Below are 18247 nucleotides of genomic sequence, written 5' to 3'. Positions count from 1 at the left end.
GACAAGTTCTGGAATGACATCAAAGACATCATACATGAAGAAAACAAGAGGCATTAAAAAGACAGGAAAGAAAGAAAAGACCTAAGTGGATGTCAGAAGAGACTCTGAAACTTGCTCTTGAACATGGAAAGCTAAAACGAAAGGAAAAAATGATGAAGTAAAAGAGCTGAACAGAAGATTTCAAAGAGTGGCTCAAGAGGACCAAGTATTATAATGAAATGTGTGAAGACCTGGAGACAGAAAACCAAAAGGGAAGAACACACTCAGCATTTCTCAAGCTGAAAGAACTGAAGAAAAAATTCAAGCCTCGAGTTGCAATACTGAAGGATTCTACGGGGAAAATATTAAATGACACAGGAAGTATCAAATGAAGATGGAAGGAATACACAGAATCACTATACCAAAAAGAATTGGTCGATGTCCAGCCATTTCAGGAGGTAACATATGATCAGGAACCAATGGTACTGATGGAAGAAGTCCACGCTGCACTGAGGACACTGGCGAAAAACAAGTCCGCAGGAATTGACGAATACCAATTCAGAGGTTTCAACAAAGAGATGCAACACTGGAAGTGCTCATTCATCTATACTAAAAAATTTGGAAGACAGCTTCCTGGCCCACCTGCTAGAAGAGATTCATATTTATGTCTATTCCCAAGAAAGGTGATCTAATCAAATGTGGAAATTACCAAACAATAACATTAATATCACATGCAAGCAAAATTTTGCTGAAGATCATTCAAAAGTGGCTGCAGCAGTATAACCACAGGGAACTGCCAGAAATTCAAGCCAAAATTAGAAGAGGATGTGGAACAAGGGATATCATTGCTGATGTCAGATGGATCCTGGCTAAAAGCAGAGAATACCAGAAAGATGTTTACCTGTGTTTTATTGACTATTCTAAGGCATTCAACTGTGTGAATCACAACGACTTATGGATAACATTGCGGAGAATGGGAATTCCGGAACATTTAATTGTGCTCATGAGAGCTCTGTACATGGATCAAGAGGCAGTCATTCAAACAGAACAAGGGGATACTCCATGGTTTAAAGTCAGGAAAGGTGTGCATCAGAGTTGTATCCCTTCACCATACCTATTCAATCTGTATGCTGAGCAAATAATCTAAGAAGCTGGATTACATGAAGAAGAAAGGGGCATCAGACTGGAGAAAGGGTCATTAACAACGTGCATTATGCAGATGACACAACTTTGCTTGCTGAAAGTGAAGAGGACTTAAAGCATTTACTGATGAAGATCAAAGACTACAGCCTTCAGTATGGATTACACCTCAATGCAAAGAAAGCAAAAATCCTCACAACTGGACCAATAAGCAACATCATGATGAACACAGAAAAGACTGAGATTGTCAAGGATTTCATTTTACTTGGATCCGCAATCAACACCCATGGAACCAGCAGTGAAGAGATCAAAAGACACATTGCATTGGGCAAATCTGCTGCAAAAGACCTGTTTGAAGTGTTGAAAAGCAAAGATGTCACCTTGAGAACTAAAGTGCGCCTGACCCAAGCCATGGTGTTTTCAATCACCTCACATGCATGCGAGAGCTGGACAATGAATAAAGAAGACCAAAAAAGAACTGACACCTTTGAATCGTGGTATTGGTGAAGAATACTGAATATACCATGGACTGCCAACAGAATGAATGAATGTGTCTTGGAAGAAGTACAACCAGAAGGCTCTTTAGAAGCAAGGATGGCAAGACTACATCTCACATACTTTGGACATGTTTTCAGGAGGGATCAGTCCTTGGAGAAGGACATCCATTATGCTTGGTAAAGTAGAGAGTCAGCAAAAAAGAGGAAGACCTTCAACGAGATGGACTGACACAGTGGCTCCAACAATGGGCTCGAGCATAGCAATGATTGTGAGTATGGTGCAGGACTGGGCAGTTTTGTTCTGTTGTGGATGGCGTTGCTATGAGTCAGAACTGACTGGACAGCACCTAAAAACAAGGGATTCCTACTTCTGTTCTAGAGGGTCTGAAAGCTAGATGGTTTGGAAGCTATGTATAAAATTAAAAAAAGGTAATATATTCAAATACTTAAGGGAAATTATTTTTCTTTTTATATCGCAAATATTTAACAGCTACAAAAGATACATACTCTGCTCCCCCAAAGGTAAATATTAAAAAAAAAAAAAAGCTAGCCATGTTTAGTATTTGAACTTTTTAAAGCAAAGGGATCAATCACATTTAAATTGAAATATAGGCCTTTAGTAGAAACTACTAATTTACTAGCCTAATATATCTTAACAATGAGACGAAAATGCAAAAAAAAAAAAGCAGATACATTTGAAAGTTAGAACTTTAAATTACAAATATATAAATATTACTATTTGAGTAAGGTAAAGTACAAAGTAGACATTTCAGAAAGCACAATCCCAAGAAAAATGCATGACCCACAGTTATAAAAAAAGGTTTAGCATTTACCATTCCCCTTTTTGAAACTCTATGGAACTTTTTGAAACTCCTTGGAAACTCTATGGGCTAGTTCTACTCTGTGAAAATACTAGGAAATAAAGTCGCAAACACAGTTTTAAAGTAATGACTTTATTAATAAATATACATCCATATGATGATGTAGATACAAATCATGAACACTACTCCATTCCATACACATAATTGCACACGAGTAGCTCAAGTTCATGGACAGAAAAACATACACAGTATTTATTCAGACTTTTTACAGCAGAGGACAGCGTGCTTATATCAGTTAATTGGTAATTCTTTTCTCTATAATTATCTGTAGAAGAGAATATTGTGAAAACTTAAAGAATCAGAGTGGTCTGATTACTATAAATCACACACTTGATTTACTATAGCATTAAAATTTCCAAAAAATTAAATACATTTATATCTGAAAGCACAGGTTTATCTACTTGGGTGTCGGGGGGGTAGGAGGGAAAGCAAAGGAAAGATTTAGATACATTCTAGAGTTTAATAGCATATACTTAAAAACAAAAACATAAAAGTCAAAAAAATGTTATGTCCAAGGAAAAAATGTTTTTAGTAACTACTGTGAATCCTTATATTTCACTATAAAGGGATCATAAAATTTTACTGCATATAGAGACAATGACAGAGTACCAGTTATCAGCATCCCCTGAATTATTCTTTTAAAGCTTCTTATAGTAATAAGGAGAAGTTTGCTTTTGTTTTTTTAGCTCATATACTGTCGTTATTCTTACACTGGATGGATCACTCTTGGCCTAATAAATGGATCCAAAAATTCTTCTCCTCAACTCAAAGAAACTCTCTTCTTACTTCATGAAAATGTGCATGTAAATTCACACAAATATGAGTTTGGAATGAACATTAATTTGACATGTTTCTTTTAAAAGTAAATAAAAAATCTTAGGAATTTTTTTGCCTAACTAAAACAATGACTTTAAAAATGTTCCCAAATATTAAAAATTAACCAGATACTACTTATTTTCTTCCAATACAATGTGCCAGTATTTTTTTAATATCCAGTGCAAAACTCCAAAGATAGTATCAAAATCATCCCATACTAAAGATTGGTTATGCAAAGTTGTATCTGTCAAAAAATGAAAATTTCATATGTAGTAGCTCCTTATTTGTTAATATAACAATAATAAATAAGGCATGTTAAAATATTTTTAAAGAAAAATGTAAAACAAACTTACTTTAATAGTAGATCATTTTCTGACCAAGAGTTTTAATACAGAATAGTGAAACCTATTTTGTGAAGAACAGAATTACACAGTATAAAATTAGCAATTTATCTTTCAAGGAACAACCCACACAGTAGGAAAAAAGGTCCGTTTTCCCCAACTGATTATATTAAAGTATAGGCAATCATTTAACATGCTATTTCAGTGTTTATCATGACAAGAGACAGTATTACAGAAGATGCACAATGTAGTCTTTAGATTATACAGAAGTAAAAATATCTTGTATTTTAAGACTTCATGTATGTTATCACTTAGGTGTCTTTCTCTTTAGCATGGCACCAGTTAACTGTTCACCAGGAGAAAAATAAGTGGAATCAGGAAATGCTCACCAGTAAACAGATCTAATGCTACAGGTAACTGCTTCCATGAACAGCAAATTCAGGTTTCTAAACCATGTTATCCATTCACAACTGCAGCCACCCTCCCCGCTTTTTTCCCTGGGATATAGGTCCTAATATTAATAAACACTGTTATGAACATACCTCCTTTAGTTGATTTTACCATTTCATAAGCATGTATACAAAACTCATTATACAATAATACACCTGCTTTATCTTCTGACACACAGCACAGCACCACTCATTAGATGTGCTGGGGGCTCAGGGGTGAGGAGGATGAATACAGGAAAGGACAGGGGGTCCGTATAACAAAATCAGGAATGCAAATAAACTGAAAGGGAAATGTCAAATGAACTGACTATAAAATACAACATGCAATCAAATTCTTGACAATGGTATATATTATTCTAAAGTAGAATATTTAATTAAACAACTGTCTTCAGGAACAAGTTCAAAAGGATTTCTACGCACCCAAATGGTGAACATGATCTTGAGAAACAGCTAAATGACAGATACATAATAAAAATGGATAGATGAACATATGAATAAAGATGTTAAGCATTTGTGTGTGTCAGAAGTTATACTGTTCTGAGGAAATTATTAAAAATTTCATACTTTAAGCCTCAGCAAGAACAAACTCTTGTAGTGATTTAGCTGCCAGAATGATACAACTGATTATGTAGTCATCCACCATTGTTCTCTATGGTTTGTGCAATGCTAAAATTGTTGAGGTCACTGTCTTAGATGCCAGTACACACAATCCCCACATACAATGCAACACCTCTTACTGTAAAGAGCAGCATAGTCCAGCTCATTGTGTCAGGCATCACTGGAACACCTGAAGGCTTGCTGCTTTTTTCCTGATAAAAAAGGTATGAAACATGACATCCATTTGCAATCGGAGTTTGCATTAACTGAGAGCAAGCCAAAAAAACACAGTATGTGCCCTTTCAAAATTATAATTATTTTTAAAGTTTTTGGGTCCTGCAAATCTACATCATAATCACAAAGGCAATTAAATTGCAAGTACGTACATTGTTAATTTTAAAGTTCAGTGGAATTTTTTTCAAATCCAAAGATTATAATAATTTATTCTATTTAGAACTCAGAATAAATAAAATGTGTATTAACAAGGAATATTATTTTCAGAAAAGGGGGAAAAAGAGATTCCCCTCTGTCCCTATTATATATATCTACCCAGTAATTTTTTTCCTTTTCTATCCATTTTGCTTTTAAAGCAAACATTGTTGGAAAAACAAAATTCTTCTTTTGGACGAAGTGGTCTCCCAGGATCCACAATAAGGTTTTAAATTAAATAACCAACATATTTCTACATTTTTCATGCATAGATGGATTCCTGTATATTTCTTAATATTTGGGTTTTGACAGTCAGGAAACTACATTCTGTTTATACCAGTTTTACAGTCTACCGTTAAATTTGTGTCCTTTGGTAGATATAAACCTGAAAACACAGTAAGTGCTAATGCAATGGGAGTATTTCTCAGGAAAACTAAAAAAAATTCCAAATAAACAAGCAACACTAATCATAATGCTTTAAAACTCAGTAAGTATATGAAACACAAAATGTAGTGACTGTAGCTATATGCAGACTTTAGGAATGTTTCTTTTTTGTTATATTAAATATGCTCTTCTCAGGATGCATTGTATTTCACTAAAAATGTAATGTGCGGTTGTTCATAAAATAGTTTCAATTTTTTGTCAATATGCATTATTTGTCATGTTTGGTATATACGCTCTTAGGCAATTAAAAAATACACAACTTTTATCACTGCTGAAAGAAAACATTAATGGTTAAACCAATTAATGTCACGCAGATAAATAAATAAGCTGCTTAAACCTAGAACATTAAAAATAAGTTTTTTAACATCTGCAGTTTATGTAAATGCCAACACATACAAATATCTGTGTTCTGCCTCATGAAAATAAATGTTACAAAAACTCAGTCATTACCTCAAGTAATCCTGAATCATTAGTTTGCTTTGCTCCATCAGTTAAAAATACCTCAAGATAGTGTCTTTATTATATTGTACTTCACAAACTAATAGTTATAATGGTTTCAGCTGTTTAGTGTATAAAGCATCTATTAAGAATGGCCCAACAATAGTAATGAAACATGAGACATAACCATAACTCTAAAGGAAAAGCAAAAATGATTTAGTTAGGTGTGACACTTGAACCTATGTACAAACACAATGCCACTGCTCATGCCCTGAGTGCACCTGTCCGCATATGGCAGCTTCTAAGCAAAAGCAGGGAAAAGTCAAATGGGGAAACAAATGTGTAAAGCCCAGGCCATAAAATCATGTATGTAAAAATAAAACCAAGAAGCTTTGGGATTATTCACAATCTTCCTTCTAAACCTGGCCCTCCTTTCCTGCTCATTCACTCATTGGGTGGCTTGACTTCATTGCTGGTTTCCTCTACCCCGTGAACTACTCTGCCATGCATCATAGGGTAAGGAAAAGCAGCAGTGCCACAGCCATAACCAAGATCAGCAAGACGGGATAGAGCTTTAATGCTACCTGGAGGTCTCCCTGGGCTGACTTTGTATCCTGCAGCTTTAGTTGTACCCAAAGGTCTGCCTGGACTTGTCTTAAATCCAGCTGCTTTGGTGGTTCCCAGGGGTCTGCCTGTGCTGGTCCGGTATCCTGCTGATTTGGTGGTTCCAGAAGGCCGGCCTCGCTTACCGGATCGGTTGAGATTTTTCTTTTTCTTTAGTTCATCTTTTATTTCTATGCTTCTGCCACTTGTAGTCTGCAAGTGTGTTTCATTTAATGGGTCTTGCCTCTGACATGCCATTGGTTTGTGGCTGACTGTGTGGTTGTATTTGCTTTGCTGGGAGGAATATATGCCAAATTGATCAGCAGCTCCCATGGCATCTTCATTGAGGCACGAAGGCTTGCCAGGCCCACAGAAAGCTGGATTACTGCTGGCAACAGGATGCATCATCTTCTACGAAAAATAAAAGAAAAATATCCATAAATACATATACACAAATATATATTTATATGACAGCATTTGGTGGGAAAATACTCTGTCTTTCAAAAAGTATGCAGGATACCTAAAATTAGACTGACAGGCAGGACTCCAGACCACTTATAAACAAACACACATCAGCAGATTCGAAGATAGTTGTTTTTCTCAATTTAATCACGGGTAGGGACAAAAGCCACGCAAGATAACTATAATGCTGGTTAAGTAGCCAGAATATTCTCTACTTAGGAACTGGAGACATAAACAAGTAGAAAGTAAATCTGTTATGTTTTATAGGATTTTCTTCTTCTTTTTTTTTAGGTTACTAAGCCCCAGAAGGATACTAGGAAAGACAAGAACTCTATTAACATGATTCTTTTTTTCAGTTTGCCTAAAGTTCTTAGAATGCCTTCCTTTGGCCTTTTATTATATTTCTCACATGTGTACTACTTCTGACCTGACCACAGTTTCCACAAAACAGACACTTCCTGATCATTATTATAATCTATTATTTATACAGAACCCTGAGTGTATGTTACGCTTTACAAAAGATAGAATGTGCCAAGCAAAGAATACAATCTCTTGGCCCAAGGTACTGACTCCATCCAAACAGAAGGCAATATTAACACAAAGGGTTAAAAAAAAAAAAAAAAAGGCTTCCATTAACTAAAATTAGTGAACATTTATATAAACAGTTGAACTTCACTACAACAATATGGGTAACAACCATAACAAAACATCTCCTATTTTGGAGGTATGATTGTCAAGACAAAAGGCTGAACGTGCAACACGGTTTGCTCCCTTGATCAAAAATACGACATGGATCTCTTTCCTTACAGGAGCTCTGTGACCTATTAACCAACAGATCAAAGTCTCCATTTTGTTTGGGAGGACATCTCTGTGATTTTTTTTCCCTCTTTATAAAGGATGTATTAAAACCACAACCATAACAAGCCAACCCTAAATAGCCATACTGTTTATAGACACAGGAAATGAAAGTTAGGGACTACAAAATTATATCGCAATGAGGTAAGAGAGATAAAGATATGAGTTCCAATTCAGACTTAGAAAAGGAGTCACAAATGTATATATCAAGGACTAGTCATTAGATGTTTGCCTGTACTCTTCGTACATGTGAAATTGCACTTAAGACCTCAGTTATGAAAACAGTTACTCTCAGAGGCCAAGGAATAATTAATATGAGCCAAAATTATTTTAGGTTTATTACAGTTTATAAAGGCAAAAGGAAATGGGAATCAAATCACAGAATTCTGTTAAATTACTAAATATTCACTGAAAATCAAGAGATATAGATTTGCTGCCCAGTTGGCTTAAAGCCTTAACTATGAAGGAAAAACATGTACAGTGAGAAGCTACTTGTTTATGGCAGGCAGAAGCCTTATAAACTTGAGAACATAAAACAAGACTCAGCTAAATACAAATATTAAAAGGAGTAATTTTTCATTCCCCATAAGGAGAACTAGGTTATTAACTGTCACTTGAATAGCTCAAATCCTAATTTCAGATGAGAAACAATAAGAGATCATCAAGATAGGTTCCAAATATAATAATATTAGCTAAAAGTTAACAGTCTTTGAGTACTTTCTATGTACTAGGCAGTAAGGTTGGCACTTTCCACATTATCTGATTTAATCTTCACCACAGTCCTATGAGGAACATACTATTATTAGCTCTACTCTACAGAAACTGAGGCATAGATTTTATGCAACTTGCCAGGGTAACATATTAGGAAATGGTAAAGCCAAACATGAATTCAGGTAATCTGACTTCAGAACCAAAAATGATAGTATAGTATACAGTTTCTCAAAAGCAACACTTGTCATCTGGGCCAGATAATTCTTTGTTGTGGGGGGCTGTCCTGTACGTTGTAGGATGTTAGCTGGATCTCTGGCCTCTACCCACCTAACGTCAGTAGCATTGCACCTTACCCTACACCCCACCCCATTCGTGACAACCAAAAATATCTCCAGACATTGCCTAATATTTTCTGGGGGGAACATCTATCCTCCCCCAACCCTGATGAGAATCATTCAACTATACTTAAATGAAAACACATGACTCAATTTAAAACATTCCTATTTGAGTTTTTAATACACGCTTTTTTTTTTAGCTCCCTCCTCTCTCCAAATACCCAGAAAACCCTTCTGTTGGTAACCTCTGTTGTTAGCATGGCGACCCATTCACAGACCTGTGAGCAGAAAGGTTATAAGAAAAACTGACCTCTTTTTCAATTCAGAAATCATTCTACCATACCAAAAAAAAAAAAAAAAACCAAACCCACTGCCGTCGAGTCGATTCCGACTCATAGTGACCCTGTAGAACAGAGTAGAACTGCCCCACAGAGTTTCCAAGGAGTGCCTGGCGGATTTGAACTGCCGACCTCTTGGTTAGCAGCCGTAGCACTTTACCACTATGCCACCAGGGTTTCCCATCCTGCCATAAACCTCTAATAAAAAGAGGTGAAAAGGTACAAGTTCTCTTCCACGGGTAGGCCTGTCAGTAAAGAGGGGAAATGTTTCTTCTTACAATCTATTTCAATGCTTTATAGTTCATGCTTTTTCAGTTCTTACCAAAACCCTCTGGACCTTACTACGTTTTCTCGGAATATAACAAAACATTCCTGATCTATTAGCACTCAAGACATGTAGAGTCTCAGCTTACATCACGTTAAGGCTTTTAAAGCCAAGATGCTGCCACACATCCTTTACTCAGATACAAACTAACATTTGAAAAGAACATAACACTTAAAAATTAGGCCAGCAATTAAAAACAAAAAACTTCATACCCATCTCCAGTTCCTTTAATCTGCTCCAGGAATTTATGCATTTGGTTTGTATTATGTTTATTTGCTTCTGACATAGATCACATTTATTAGGCACCAACTGCACGTAAAACACTATTCTAAGCACTGGGACACAAAATAGACAGGAATGTAACCATTTATTCTAATAATTCCAATATAAAGACAATGAGACACTAACTTAACATTTCTAAAAAGTAGGTTTTCTACATATTCTTTATTTTCCTTCCCTGCTACTGCCAAGAAATTGGTATTGTTTACTCAATAATTGATTAACAAACTGGACAAGGGATTTGCTATGACAATTATCCATGCAAATAGTAAACTGAAAAAGGAAACAGCTAAAACCAATCCTTTTCCACTTTCAGGCTTTAAACAATGAGACTCAGCACCACTGGATCCTGTTTGCATAACTACCATATTAAAACAAACAAACAAACAAACCCAGTGCCGTCCAGTCGATTCCAACTCATAGCCACCCTACAGGACAGAGTAGAACCGCCCCATAGAGTTTCCAAGGAGCACCTGGCGGATTCGAACTGCCGTCCCTTTGGTTAGCTGCCGTAGCAGTTAACCACTATTCCACCAGTACAGTATATTCAGGTTATATGTTTACATGCAGTATTCACATACAAAAGCATTAACCCTACACTTAATAATACCTCCCTTTTCCCACTTCAAGGCTTGCCAGCTAACTATATTCTTAACTGTTCCCATACTATAGTACCGACTTGATTGAAAGTATGAAGGCCACAGTCCTTAAGAACAAGAATCAGAACGAATATTACATGTCTAGAAAATTTGGTTGAATGGAAGCAAGCATTATATAGAACAGACTATGCAGACTACCAAAGATTAAAAGAGATCGTCTTTTAAAATGGCTCACTGAATGTAAAGAAGTCAGTGTAAGAAAGACTAAATTAGAATTCAAGTATATGCTAAAACTTGCTATCTCTGAAGTCGTTTTACAAATCTTTCAGTGAGCCATTCTTTATGGCAGAATTCTCTTCCCTTCTCTTACCGACGACATAAGAACTATTTTTAGTAACTTCACGAAGCATTCATGAAGCTTTCTAAACATGGAGAAAACCTGCCTTTCAAGAAACCCAAGTTCTGCTCTTTTTCCAAAGAGCGAACATCGCATAATTCTCAAAGAGATTTATTTCAGATCACTTGGTTAACAATCATATATAATCAAATATACGATAATTCTAAATGAAATGTCCATTTGCAACCACCTCAATCACTCTGAGAGTCTACTCAGCAAGGACCAAAACAAATGCCAGTAGCTCTGCACCCCGCCCCAGCGCGGAAAGTTTTGAATCAGGGCAGAAAATAAATAACGGCCTTCTTTGTCTTCTTTCTACTCCTTAAGTCCGCCCACAGCGCAGTGTCCTTGTGCCAAAATCCTTATCCGACATGAGGCGTTTAAAAACATATTACCTGTTGTGCCTGAAAGCGATTATTAATGTACTAGCATTAACAAGTTTGCAGAAGACACCTAACTACAGAAAGGGTTGTGTGCACTCCGAAAATCAAAATTCACAGCCCGCTGTCCATCCACTTGGAGTTCTGCAAGCTGTGGAAGTCCACAGGGCACAGCACCTAGGCACCAATCTCGAGGCCGGCAGGCTTTTACTTAAAGAGGGAAGGGAGAAAGCTAACTCTGACCTCTTAAAGAAAGGAAAGGGTGACCCCTCCCCCTACCGCAGAGGAATTTCCCCCCAGAAATGGCTCCACGCCGAAGGAAGAGCAGCTACGAAGGGGCGCCTCCTCACGCTCCGGGCTAGGCCAGCGCCCCTCCTCGGGCACGGGTCGGAGACCTCTTCTCGCAGGCTAGCTAGGCCCCCGTGCGCGCCGCCTCCATGTCTCCTCCATTGGCGCCCGCCTCCCCGGCTCCGCTCCCCGCCAGGCTGACAAGCCTGCGCGCGCCCACCTACCTCAGCCGCTAGCAGCCCGGCCCCTCAGCGCGTCCAGGGGCTTCCCATCGGCTGGGAATCGCACGCTGGCACCGCTCCCTCCCCAGCACCGCCTCTGCACTGCGGGGAGAAGAATCCACGGAGGAGGGACAGGCAACGATGGTGGCGGCAACGCGGAGGATGCTGACTGCGAGCTTCGGCCGCGGGTACTGCTCAGGGTCCTGCTCCGAACCCAGAGGAAGAAGCCACCACAGCCCCGTACGCTGAGGGGCGGCGTGCGCGTGCTCGCGAGGACCGCGCACGCACAGCACGCACACACGCATCGCGAGACCCGATCCCCCGCCGACGACCGCCCGCGAGCTTGGGGAGCGTAACTCGGGCAGCCAGGCTGCGCTTGCGCGCCATGGGAACGGGACAGGAGGTAGGTGGGGCTTCGGACTGAGCAGCTCAGACTCTAGGGCAGGCTCTGTGCTGCAGCTAGGTGGGAGGGACCCCAAATATGGAATTAATAACTTCTCTCTCTTATTCTGCAATGTCAGAACTACTGTTGACCCCGTTTCTTAGATTACAGAACTAATTAGTGGTTGAATCAGGATTTAAACCAAGCAGTCTCCTAGAAACTGTGCTTTTAATTTCTCTTGGCAAAAAGATTTATTAATACCGCATGTGCCAAATGCCCAAAGCATCTTAAAGGAACTCAGCCTCTATCTGTGAGTTGCTTATGGATGGGTGGGGTGATACCCCCAACTGCAAATAATAAGGGTGTTGGGACCCCTAGGATCCTTGCTTGTGGTAATGAAAAAAAAAAAAAAAAAAGCCTCTGTTTTTGGAACACCGTATAATTTTTAAAATTTGCAGCTACATAACCTCCTTAGAATCTCCATATTCTTTATTCTACCATAACAGGAAGGGATGGGACAAAAAGTGCTTTGCTTACAAATCCCCCTTTTTTATGTGTTTATTATGAGATTTCTGACTTATCAAACCCCCCCCCCCCATATAAGCCTACTTAGCAGAAGGGATTAGTTTCCCCAGTCCTACCTAGATGTCAGATGGAAAGGATCCAGAATTAGGGCAAATGCTGAGAGGAAGACACTTCATGAGGCAGGAGAACAAGGCTAGAGGCTAGAATGCTTGTCCTTTACGCCATTCACTGAAGACTGAGGAGACAGTTCATAGCACTGAATCCTACAGTGTGCAAAGCCTTGGCCAGGAGCTGGCCTGCCAGTAGGAAAAAAAGAGGAGCAACAACTTTTCTAAGTGAGCACACAAGCCAGGAGGGAAACCAAATACACTACATAAAACAGGCAAGTCCATTCATTTTATGACATGCAGGGTTTCATAACATGATTCCAAACACTATTTGAATTAATTACCCCTCATCTTTCAGTTTGTAGTGCTGTGGTGGCTTGCATGTTGGTGTGATGATGGAAGCTATGCCACTGGTGTCTCAAATACCAGCAGTGGACAGGTTTCAGAGGAGCAACCAGACTACAACAGACTAGGAAGAAACACCTGGCAATCTACTTCTAAAAAAAAAATGGCCAGTGGAAAGCTTATGAATAGCAGCAGAACATGGTCTGATATAGTAATGGAAGAGGAGCCCCTCAGGTTGGAAGGTACTCCATACGACTGAGGAAGAGCTGCCTCCTCAAAGTAGAGTTGATTTTAATGACGTGGATGGAGTAAAGCTTTTGGGATCTTCATTTCCTGATGGGGCACAACTCAAAATGAGAAGAAACAGCTGCAAACATCTATTAATAATCAGAACATGAAATGTCTGAAGTATGAATCTAGGAAAATTGGAAATTGTCAAAAATGAAATGGAATTCTTGAAGATCAATATCCAAGGCATTAGTGAGCTGAAATGGACTGGTATTAGCCATTTGAATCAGACAATCATATGTTATACTGTGCCACAAATGACAAATTGAAGAGGAAGGGAGTCACGTTCATTGTCAAAAAGAACAAAATCTATCCTGAAGTACTGCTGTCAGTGATAGGATAATATCCATACGCCTACAAGGAAGACTAATATGACTATTATTCAAATTTAAACACCAAACACTCTTGCCAAATATGAAGAAATTGAAGATTTTTATCAACTTCTGCAGTCTGAAATTGATCATTCAGTCAAGATGCATTGATAATTACCAATTATACCAATTGATAATTGGAATGCAAAAACACTGGAAACAAAGAAGAAGAATCAATAGTTGGAAAATATGGCCTTGGTGACAGAAATGACACCAGAGATCACATGATAGAATTTTACAAGACCAATGACCTATTCATTGCAAGTACCTTTTTTCAACAACATAAATGGCGACTATACACATGGATCTTACCGGATAGAATACACAAGAATCAAATTGACTACATCTATGGAAAGAGGCAATGGAGAAGCTCAATATCATCAGCCAGAACAAGGCCAGGAGCTGACTGGAAAACAGAATCAGTTGCTCATATGCAAGTTTAAGTTTGCAATGCAATGAATTACTTAATATGGCTCTTCTAACTCCCACCAAATGATTGGGTGGGACCATGCAAATAAGCTATATGGAACCCTAAGAGGATACTGGCCAGTTTTACCATCCCACTAGGATTAAGATGAGCTATCCCAGAGGCAGGAGAGAGGATCTCACCACCATCAAGGAAGAAGAGCCAGGAGTGGAGTGTGTCCTTTGGACCCAGGATTCCTTGCTGAGACCCTCCTAGACCCAGGAGACAGAGAGAGAGAGAGCTGTAACACTGAGGATGGCAAGAAGCGGCAGCAGAGAAACAGCAGCAAGACTGGGTGACGAGCAGGAGACTGCACAGTGGACTTCCCAACCCACAGAGTGAGAAAACTGAGCACCTTTGGGCAGGAGGCTTGCTGGGGGAGTAGGGTGCCTCCGGGCACCTGGTGGAGCTAGGTTTGCCAACCAGCTAGAGCTGGGTGCCTCAGGCCAAGGCTTACTGGGGAGTGGAGTGCCTCAGGGAGGCACTTGTAGCCATGGAGCTAAAACAGCTTCGTAATACTTGCCCTAGCAGGGCAGAAACTGAGGGGCTAGAAAGAGGTGTGCCTGCAGACACGGCTGAGTAGGGGCTGTCCTAATGTAAGAACTGTATCCTGAGCGTTCTTGAATCTGAATTGTAACCTGTTACTTTCCTAATAAACCCCATAACTGTAAGTATGGTCTGTGCATTCTGTGCTGCCATTGCAATGAATTATTGAACTGAGCAGACAAGTACAGTTTGCCATGGGAGAGATGGTTTGTGTTGGAATTGGTAACGATAGCGCAAGGAAGAAGCATGTCTCACCTCCACTTCAAAGGATGCAGCCTTGGACTGTTGATCTAGATTCTCCTTCCCCCTTGTGAAGTTAGAGAAGGTCAGATGCAGACCCTACTACAGCATTTTTAAAAAGTTGAAGCTGTAGAAAATTAAAACAAGTCCATGAGAGCCAAAGTACAACCTTGAGTTTATCCCACCTGAATTTAGAGGCCATCTCAAGAATAGATTTGGCACACTGAACGCTAATGACCAAAGACCAGATGAGTTATGGAATGACATCAAGGAAATCATACATGAAGAAAGCAAAAGGTCATTAGAAAGACAGGAAAGAAAGAAAATACCTAAATGGATGTCAGAAGAGACTCTGAAACTTGCTCTTGAACATAGAGTAGCCAAAGTGAATGGAAGAAATGATGAAGTAAGAGAGCTGAACAGAAGATTTCAAAGGGCAGCTTGAGAAGACAAAGTGTAATGAAATGTGCAAAGACTTGGAATTAGAAAACCAAAAGGGAAGAACATGCTTGGCATTTCTCAAGCTGAAAGAACTGAAGAAAAAATTCAAGCCTCAAGTTGCAATACTGAAGGATTCTATGGGCAAAATATTGAACAATGCAGGAAGCACCAAAAGAAGATGGAAGGAATACAGAGAGTCACAGTACCAGAAAGCATTGGTCAACGTTCATCTGTTTCAGGAGGTGGCATATAATCAAGAACCAATGGTAGTAAAGGAAGTAGTCCAAGCTGTACTGAAAGCATTGGCAAAAAACAAGGCTCCAGGAATTGACAGAATACCAGATGAGATGTTTCAACAAACACTGGAGGTGCTCACTCATCTATGCCAAGAAATTTGGAAGTTACCTGGCCAACTGACTGGAAGAGATCTATATTTGTGCCTATTCCAAAGAAATGTGATCCAACAGAATGCAGAAATTATCAAACAGTATCATCAATATTAAACACAAGTAAAATTTTGCTGAAGATAATTCAGAAGTGGTTGCATCAGTACATCAACAGGGAACTGCCAGAGACTCAGGCCAGATTCAGAAGAGGACATGGAATGAGGGATATCATTGCTGATATCAGATAGATTTTTGACTGAAAGCAGAGAATACCAGAAAGATGTTTACCTGTGTTTTATTGACTATGCAAAGGCATTCAACTGTGTGGGTCATAACAAATTCTGGATAACACTGCAAAGAATGGGAATTCTAAAACACTTAATTGTGCTCATGCAAAACCTGAACCTAGACCAAGAGGAAGTTGTTTGAACAGAACAAGGGGATACCGACTGGTTTAAATCAGAAAAGGTGTGTCTCAGGTTTGTGTCCTTTCATCATAATTTATTAAATCTGTATGCTGAACAAATCCGAGAAGCTGGAATATATGAAAAACAATGCAGCATAAGGATTGGAGGAGGACTCACTAACAACCTGTGATAAGCAAATGACACAACCTTGCTTGCAGAAATCAAAGAGGACTTGAAGCATTTACTGATGAAGATCAAAGACTATAGCCTTCAGTATGGATTACTCCACAACATAAGGAAAACAAAAGTCCTCATAACTGGACCAATAAGCATCATCATGATAAACAGAAAAGACTGAAGTTGTTAAGGATTTTGTTTTACTTGGGTCCACAATCAATGCCTATGGAAGCAGCAGTCAAGAAACCAGAAGATGCATTACACTGGGCAAATCTGTTGCAAAAAAAAAAAACTCTTTATAAAGTGTTAAAAAAAAAAAAAAAGATGTGATTTTGAGGACTAAGGTGCACCTGACCCAAGCCATGGTATTTTCAATCACCTCATATGCATGTGAAAGCTGGACAATGAATAAGGAAGGCTGAAGAAGAATTGATGCATTTGAATTATGGTGTTGGCAAAGAATACTGAATATACCATGGGCTGCCAGAAGAACAAATAAATCTGTCTTGGAAGAAGTACAGCCAGAATGCTCCTTAGAAGCAAGGATAGTGAGACCTTATCTTGCTTACTTTGGACATGTTATCAGGAGGGACCAGTCCATGCAGAAGGACACCATACTTGGTAAACCCCACCCAGTGGTCAGCAAAAAAGAGGAAGACCCTCCAGGAGATGCATTGACACAGTGGCTACAACAATGGGCTCAAACATAACAAAGATTGTGAGGATGGCACAGGACTGGGCAGTGTTTCATTCTGTTGTACATAGGATTGCTATGAGTTTGAACAGACTCAGCAGCAGCTAACAACTACAACAACATAAAGTACTAGAAAACAGGCCTGATCGTACTGGTATTGTTTATAAAGGGAAAAGACCAATATGGGAAACAAAATATGTACACATACATTTGAGGGCACATTAAGAAACAACCTACAAAACAAACAAAAAACTTCAAAGACAAGCTTTCTCTAGGCAAAACTTCTTTTTTACTCTTGAAGTGGAATTTGAGAATGCATGGTGGCACTCGCATACTACTACATCGTGACTACTCTAGATCACATGTGGACTCCATAACTCTAAACTTTGAACTGTCTGAAACAGCATCTGTGCAAAAGAACACTTAAGAAATGAAGTTCTGTACTAACAAGGTCAAATGATTTGCAGGCCCGATGTAGGAGCCAGAGTAATAGTAGTAGTCAGGTATTCCTGGATTCGAATGCCATTCTGCTACTTGCCACCTATGGCACCTTGGGCAAATCATTCCTCTTTCCAAAAGTTTCTGTATGTATGAAATAAAGACAATGTCCTCCTTGTAGAAATGTGGCATTACATGAGCTAGTAGTTTTATTTAAGGTAATAGAGGTTCATTATGGTGGTACAGTGGTTAAGCACTTGGCTGCTAACCAGAAAATCAGCAGTTCGAATCCACCCAGCAGCTCCATGGGAGATAGAACTGACAGTCTGCTCCCATAAAGATTGTCTTAGTTATCTAGTACCGCTATAACAGAAATACCACAAGTAGATGGCTCTAACAGACAGACATTTATTATCTCAGTCTAGTAGGCTAGAAGTCTGAGTTCAGGGTACCAGCACCAGGGGAAGGCCTTCTCTCTCTGTTGGCTCTAAAGGAAGGTCCTTGTCATCAGTCTTCCCTTGGTCTAGGAGCTTCTAACCACAGGAATCCCAGGTCCAAAGGACACGCTGCATTCCTGGCTCTTCTGGCTTGGTGGTAATGAGGTTCTTCTCTCTCTGCTCCCTTCTCTCT

The 18247-nt window shown here is 39.2% G+C and overlaps 1 protein-coding gene across 2 annotated transcripts; it reads right to left on the bottom strand.

The window, feature by feature from the left end:
* Window positions 1–2667: 2667 nt before the first annotated feature.
* On the bottom strand, window positions 2668–11922 carry C2H5orf24 (chromosome 2 C5orf24 homolog). 2 transcript variants are annotated; one of them, XM_003404502.4, is made up of 3 exons: window positions 11808–11922; window positions 6596–7025; window positions 2668–4912 (listed from the first exon to the last, which is right to left on the bottom strand). In XM_003404502.4, the coding sequence occupies exons 2-3, from the start codon at window positions 7020–7022 to the stop codon at window positions 4872–4874; spliced, it is 468 nt and encodes a 155-aa protein (XP_003404550.2). In that variant the 5' UTR covers window positions 7023–7025; window positions 11808–11922; the 3' UTR covers window positions 2668–4871. The 2 variants fall into 2 exon arrangements, with proteins under 2 accessions (XP_003404550.2, XP_010589054.1); XM_010590752.3 differs by having other exon boundaries at window positions 2668–7025.
* Window positions 11923–18247: the final 6325 nt, after the last annotated feature.

The sequence above is a fragment of the Loxodonta africana genome, chromosome 2, assembly GCF_030014295.1.
Source record: "Loxodonta africana isolate mLoxAfr1 chromosome 2, mLoxAfr1.hap2, whole genome shotgun sequence".
NCBI classification, from domain to species: Eukaryota; Metazoa; Chordata; class Mammalia; order Proboscidea; family Elephantidae; genus Loxodonta; species Loxodonta africana.
The sequence above is the reverse complement of the archived record's forward strand: the minus strand, read 5'-3'. Positions and strand labels throughout refer to the sequence as shown.

Bases quoted from the DNA above. Each gene is read 5' to 3' on its own strand.
- C2H5orf24 (XM_010590752.3), bottom strand. From the start codon at position 7,022: ATGATGCATCCTGTTGCCAGCAGTAATCCAGCTTTCTGTGGGCCTGGC.